Source organism: Gossypium hirsutum, chromosome D06 (genome assembly GCF_007990345.1).
Source record: "Gossypium hirsutum isolate 1008001.06 chromosome D06, Gossypium_hirsutum_v2.1, whole genome shotgun sequence".
NCBI classification, from domain to species: Eukaryota; Viridiplantae; Streptophyta; class Magnoliopsida; order Malvales; family Malvaceae; genus Gossypium; species Gossypium hirsutum.
Window position 1 is genome coordinate 9,716,442 of NC_053442.1, and position 7,149 is coordinate 9,723,590.

At 31.2% G+C, this 7,149-nt stretch overlaps 1 protein-coding gene across 1 annotated transcript; it reads left to right on the top strand.

Annotated features, from left to right (window-relative positions):
- The first annotated feature begins 301 nt into the window (after window positions 1-301).
- Window positions 302-4,193, top strand: LOC107901205 (tudor domain-containing protein 3). The gene is made up of 6 exons (XM_016827106.2): window positions 302-618; window positions 688-855; window positions 1,172-1,421; window positions 2,539-2,733; window positions 3,132-3,400; window positions 3,492-4,193. Exons 1-6 carry the CDS (start codon window positions 355-357, stop codon window positions 3,648-3,650), a joined length of 1,305 nt encoding a protein of 434 aa, XP_016682595.1. The 5' UTR covers window positions 302-354; the 3' UTR covers window positions 3,651-4,193.
- Window positions 4,194-7,149: the final 2,956 nt, after the last annotated feature.

Consider the following 7,149-nt stretch of genomic DNA (forward strand, 5'->3'; position numbering starts at 1 on the left):
ATTTATTTCTAATAGTGATTGCTTACCGTAATCATACAAATTTTAAATATTTTATTAAATATTTGATACGTTAGTTATGGCAATTTTTTAATTTTATAAATAACCACGAAGTATCTTTAATTGATATTTTAAAATATAAATACTAAATAAATAAAACAAATGGTCCATCACCAATATTTCCCCACATTAGAAAAAGCTAGAAACCTTAGACCCAATAGGATAAAAACAGAGTCCAAGATTAGTTTGACTCGATTTCAGGCCCAATTTGTATGAATATCCGATCCGATCGTTTTCGAATGTACACCCCCCTTTTAATTAGTTTGACTCGAAATCTAAGGCGCTAAAGAAACAACAATGGAGGAGGTCGCGGCTACTGCTCCTAACGAAGCCGTAGTAGAAACCCTAAGGAATAGAGGCTGGTGTTTAGGCGATTTGGACCAAGTCAATGCTCTCATTGTATTATACACAGCTTTATCCGATGATGTCGACGCGTGTTCGATCGCTGATAAGGTTGAATCAGAGCTCGTTAACATGGACCTTAGATCCATCAGTGGGAAATCCTTACCCGAACTCAACCTCCGGAAATCTTCTCATATTCTAGGTCCCAAAGTGCTCCAGGTAAAGTCCTTCCTCTTCCTTTTGGCTTTTGTTTTGGCATAATTTTGAATTGATTTTCTTTTTCTTTAGATTTCGTCGGTTAGGGATATATCTAGAAGCACCATAGCGGAGTTTTCGGGGAATTCGAGTAGTTCGCGTTTGCTGAGATTGGGTCTGACTGATGGTCATAGTGAGATGACTGCCATAGAGTACTCTCATGTTCCAGCAATTCCAGACAATGTGGTTCCTGGTACCAAGGTATTATTGCTTGTAATGCTTAACTTAGTTTTGCTCTATTTGTTTCTATTTTCATTGTCGATTTTGAAACTCAAAAGCTAGTTTTTATGATTGCATGCACAGTAAATTGGCAGACTTCTTTAATTAAAGATAATAGAACGTGTGGCAAACATATGTATTTGCGAAGCAATGCAAATTCTTGATGCTAATGTGGGATAATAGTTTCCTGCAATTTGATCATTCTCTCTAGAAATTCTTCATGATGCATTATTCACCAAACCTGCAAAATTTTTATTGTATTTCTTATTATTTTCAAATTATGGACTGTGGTTGGCAGATTCGAGTGGAAAATAAAGCCATGATAAAGGGTGGCATTTTATGTTTGAACCCTAAAGTGGTAACTTTGTTAGGAGGTGTTGTTCAATCACTCTATGAAGAATGGGAGATGAATATAAAATATTCAGGTGTCTCCCGTTCATCATTAAGTTCATCCCAGGAAAATGGCACTGGTGGCCCTCCCCCATTTGAGAAGTTGCAAATTCAGGCACCTTCTAGCAGTAGGTCTGCTCATCCTGGCCGATCACATAGTGAGTACTCTTTTTCTTTTTACATGTTTTGAATTAGATCTTGTTTCCCTCTCACATGCTTGTCCTTTTCATACCGCTTAATTGTTTTGCATTTTGAGTTAGTTCCAGCAATCTTTAATTGCTTTGGTAAATACATAAGCTCGACATCTAGCCTTAGAGAAACAAAGTGATAGATGGAGGATGCACAGCTGGAATGAACTTTGTTGGCTACAATAATCAAGCTGCAAACTCTTGTTAGGATAAAATCTGTTGTCTATTTAAGATGATGGCTCAAGTTATCGTAGAAAATTTTCACCATACCCTTTTGCCCTTGACTACTTTTTCATACTGGACAGATTTAAAATGTGCCGCAGACACTTTCATTGACAGCCTTTGAGGGATTCCTATTTCTTTGATAAATGTACTTCAACTTTCTTCCATTTTTCTGGGGAACAATTATTCAGAGATTACAAGGGAAGGAAACTTGGAACTGGATTACTTGGTATTTAGTAAAAAAAGGACTTCAGATACTTAGGAACCTCTAAACAAGTTCACAATTACATGACGCCTGAGCTGTACTCTTGAATGATGAGAAACTCACAAATATAAACAAATATTCCCCCTCCCCTCCCTGCATCTTGTCTTCCATAATGAATAACAACTACCGATCTATTGTTGATAGTTAATTAGTGGCGGGTGGCCTATAATTTATTTTGGCTGCACCTTGTCTCTGACTTTGCTGCTTTAATTAATTTTTGGAACAAGATTTGGAGAATACTTTATGTTGCTGTTGTTTTATGATTTCAGGAGATTATCCAGCATTTTTATTGATTATTTAATTTCCTTTTCTTTAAAGTTGTAAAATTTGAATTGCTAAGGTATATATATTAATTATGAAATATTTGGTCATCAGAAAAGAAAGTTTACTTCGTAATTTTGCAGAACATGAAAGGCTAAACTTGAGAAAGCTTTTCAGGAAGGTTCCTCAAAAGTTGTTCCTTTAATTTTTTCCTGTATGATCTGTTCTATTTACAATGCAAGCTTTTGATGACTCTGGAATTGTGATTATTCATTATACTTGTTTGATGCATGCATTGGGTATATATGTTGCTCATTGTCTAATGGTGATAATGTGTAGATTACTCTGAATCAACACTGAATAGTGCTGGACCTGCTATGGCAAGTTCAGTTGGAAAAACTGAAAGCAGGTGGAGCAGAAGGAACCAGGATGTTGAAGTAAAACCAGATAATGTGGATAATGGTCTTAAGACAGCTTTCATAGCAGAAAAAACTGAAGAAAATCCAAGTAGCTCGGAAGCAAGACCAAAAGAAGGTGCGGTTTTATCTTTATATTATTTTATATTTGTACTTAATATATACAATAATGGCAGACCCAGCTACCATCTTTAAATTCAGTTTCATAGCTCTAGGAGATTGCCCGTATCATAAGCACAGGTGGACTTCCTTTATGAGGAAATAAGGTGAATCTGTACATACTACCTTCTACCTTGCTAAAAAGTTGTGCCATTAGCTTCTACTGTATGAACATAGACGGAAGACTTAAGGCAAAGGCTATCGTTTTTTAAAATCTTAAATGGACTTTTATGAGTAAATTGGATGTGTAAACCCACTTTCATTGATTGATAGGATAAAACAGAAGTAGTTTGTTAATTATCAACTTCAGTTTAGATCATGTCTTGTTATGCTAATCTATATATCTTCAATTACCAGTAGCTGAGTCTGCCCCTCTTCAAAATCAAGCTGCATCTCAGAAGCTCTTGCAGAAAATGAGCAATTCTAACCTGGATAGTCGACATGCTAGAGGTCGAAAATACAGGGGAAAGGGGAAACAAGAAGAGCCTATGGTTTTTACTTTGGATGAGTGGGAAAAGAGGAAAGTTGGCACAAAACCTCAGACGAGAATTGAATATCCTGAAACTAGTTGTGATGAAGACCTTGCTAGGCAGCTTCAGGCTCAACTTGACTTCGAAGATTATCATGTAAGTGTTCTGGCAACTTAGTTGTTCCAGTTGCCAGTGATTTTTGTATTTGTCACCTTGTAATGCTTAATAAAATTATTTTCTTGTTCAGACACAAAGCATGCATGACACTGAGGCAGAGAACATTAAAAGAAGTATGTTCAAATATGGAAGAGAAGATGGTAGAGATCAACAAGAGGGACGTGGAGGGAGAGGACAGGGGAGAGGGAGAGGAAGGGGGAGAGGGAGAGGGAGGGGGAGGTTCGGCTAACACTTTTTTCCACCTTTATACTATGCATGCACTCTTAATGTACAAGGGTAACCTCTTTCTTTATCCCTTTTTTTTGCCTCGTATTTTTTCTTATATGCATGTAAAAGATATGGGTTGATTCAAGCTTGCAACTTGGACAATATAGTTGTAATTTCTTTTTTGATATTTTCTGAAGTAGAACACTGTCATGGATAGTTGGATCTTTTCAGTAAAGAAAATTCCTACGCATTATTTAATGCGTTCATTGAAAAAATAAGCATCAAAGAGAAAGAAGTGCTCATGCCTCACACAACTTCCGTCTTTGTACATCATCGGGATTTAGGGTGGCGTGAATTATCATTTTGGCACGGTTGAAGTTTTTCCCCTTTTGACTGCTTCATTATGGTGTCTTTGCTGTCATGGCATATTATTAGGCAAGCTTTCAATATTTTAAGAATTTGTTGACAGAGGGGATTATTTTCATTTCTTGAATCCTATATTTGTACAGCTGAGAAAATTTTGGAATTGCCATGCTTATAATTTACAAGTTAGGAACTGTTTGTATTTCTAAGCTGTTTTGTTTTTTGGATAAATATAAATTTATTAGACCTTACAGAATAAACATAGAACCCAGAATAAGAGAACAGGGTCAAAAGCCACAGCTCTTCACAACCGGCAGTGAGTGTACTAATTTATGACTGGTTTTAATGGTGTTGTCTTCATGCTTGATTTCTTTAATAATCTATTTTTATACACTTGCAGTGTATTTCTTTTTAATATTAAAAATGGATTAAAAGTACATAAATTTGCGTCCGTAGTTTAATTGATGTGATTATTCGTCTTAAAATATATTTTTTTAAAAATACTTCTTTTTTCAGATATATATTTATATGTTAATTTGATGTAGACTTAAAATTTTCAAGATTAATATTTGCAAATTTGTTATTGATGAGGTAGCTGTTGCTACCCGGAAATAATATTTTGGTTTGGTATATCTTTACAATACTCTTTTTCCAATTAAAAGCGAACGGTTGCGAATTGAATACTTAGATGCAAGCGTACGATAGTTTAAAAAGAAAAACGCTTGCATCTAATTCAAAAACATTCTCTTGTAAATATATATATATATATATATGATAAACTAAGTCCGCAAATTATTAGTAAATTATTTTTAGTCTCTCAATTATTCAATTTTATTCCAAATTTGTTATGGATGAGGTAGATGTTGCTACCCAAAAATAATATTTTGGATTGGTATATCTTTACAATACTATTTTTCCAATTAAAAGCGAGAGAAATTGTTTAGAACCGAATCTAAAACGGTTGCGAATTGAATGCTTAGATGCATGCGTACGATAGTTTAAAAAGAAAAACGCTTGCATCTAAGTCAAAAACATTCTCCTGTAAATATATATATATATATATATATATATGATAAACTAAGTCCGCAAATTATTAGTAAATTATTTTTGGTCTCTCAATTATTGAATTTTATCTCCAATGAGTTAATGGTGATAGTTTTTAAAATTAGCGATTAGCAACTTTAATCCTCAACATTATAGTTTGATTTTTTTTCTAGTTTTGTTTTTTTTTCTCTTAATATTGAGGGTTAATTTTAAAATAATAAGAAAAAACAAAAATTATTATATAGGATTTTTGGGCGTTTTCTTTTTTTTATATATTTTCAATCAAATCAAGTGAAGTTTTTTTTTGAGTTAATCGTGAACGAATTCTATTTTATTATCCTAATTCGATTTAAAATTTTTCAAATTCAGTGGAATCAAATTGAATTGAGTGAAATTATTCGAGTTAAATTAAGAAAATTAAACATGTCAAATGAAAATCTTATTACAATATTTCAGAACTCTTTCAAAGCAAAATAAGAGAGAAAAACAATACTTTAGTATGATAAACTTTAGTTAATTTACGTATTTAGGTCCCATAAATTATTATTTTGAGAAAATTTTAAAAATTTTCATACATTCTTTATAATCTTTTAGAATGTTTTTATAATTTTTAAAATATACATGTTGGAATTTTTATAAATATATTGAATGTAATACCCAATTTTATCCCGGGCTCACATATGGAAGGATATGCAATCTTAGATATGATATATGCAATCTTAGATATGATATATATACAAGCTTAGAAGATATGATTTTGTAATCTTAGAGATTTAATTTGTACATACATTTTAATCTTAGCCGTTGATGTAATTGATCTGTACCGTTGAATTTGGAGAGGCTCAGCTATAAATAAAGGCCTCTCCCTTCATTGTCTAGAAAAAAAAAGAATCAATAAAAAAGGGAGAACGATTGGCAATTTTTTAAAGGTGGCTTACTGTTTTCTTTTTTTTCTTTTTCGATTATTCTTTACTTATTTACGATTTTAAAAAATGGAGAAGGTGATACCACTGCAAATTTTGTTTATTTATTTTATTTAGCCCTAATAAAGTGACGCGTTTCAAAGGATGGAGATATTTTCCCATTCGAGCCCTATAAGTTATTCGCGCCTTTTAATTGGAGCCCTTCATTTTTTTAAAATTATGTTGATTTTCAATTTAATCCTTAATCTTTCATTTTAGGTTTTTAGTCTATTTTATTAATTTTGTTATTATTATTATTATTATTATATTATATATTATTAATTATTATACCTACATATATGTGCGCATATGCATGTTAATATATATACATATATATATTAAACGTTTTAATATATATACATACTTTATTATTATTATTTTATTTTCATAGTTTTTTATACATATATATATATACACATTTATATTTCATAATATTTATACATTTGCCCATGTTCTATGATTTTTATATGTTTATACATTTTTGTAATATATACATATATATTTATACTCCATTCAAAGCTTATTATAAATATTTTCCACGTTTTAGATTATACTTATATATTTCATTTTTTTGTAAATGCATGAATATATTTTATATGTATATATTTATATTTTCCTTGTTTTCATAAATGCATTATGTATTTTATATATGTATAAGTTTTATAACCCAAAATTTTATGAGTAAATTATCTTTATGTCTTTTATTCTTCATAATTTCAAATGTATATATATTTTGTACCTTTTTCTCTTTATATTTTTTTGTTTATTTCCTTCATTTGCTTATTGATTTATGTTTTCATTTATATTCATTTGATATTTTACATGTCGTTGTTTATGTACATTAATTTCGTTTATTTCTATGCCATTGTTGTATTTATTATTACATTTTATATTTAATGTAGCATCACATCATTTTTTTTTCGATTTTAAAATTTTCAAAATTGAGATAACACTCGTATTTAGGATTTTCAAGGAAATTGAGCCATAACGTATTGGGTTCTGATTTTCTTTGTTAAATCCAACGATCGAGGGTTGCTCATTAATAAAAAAATATATAAAATAAAAAACTTGTTGTTGGGGAGTTAAATATGTTGTATCCTAACGTATTGGATGTGACATATTGATTTCTCGAGACAAATTTTTTTTGAAAAA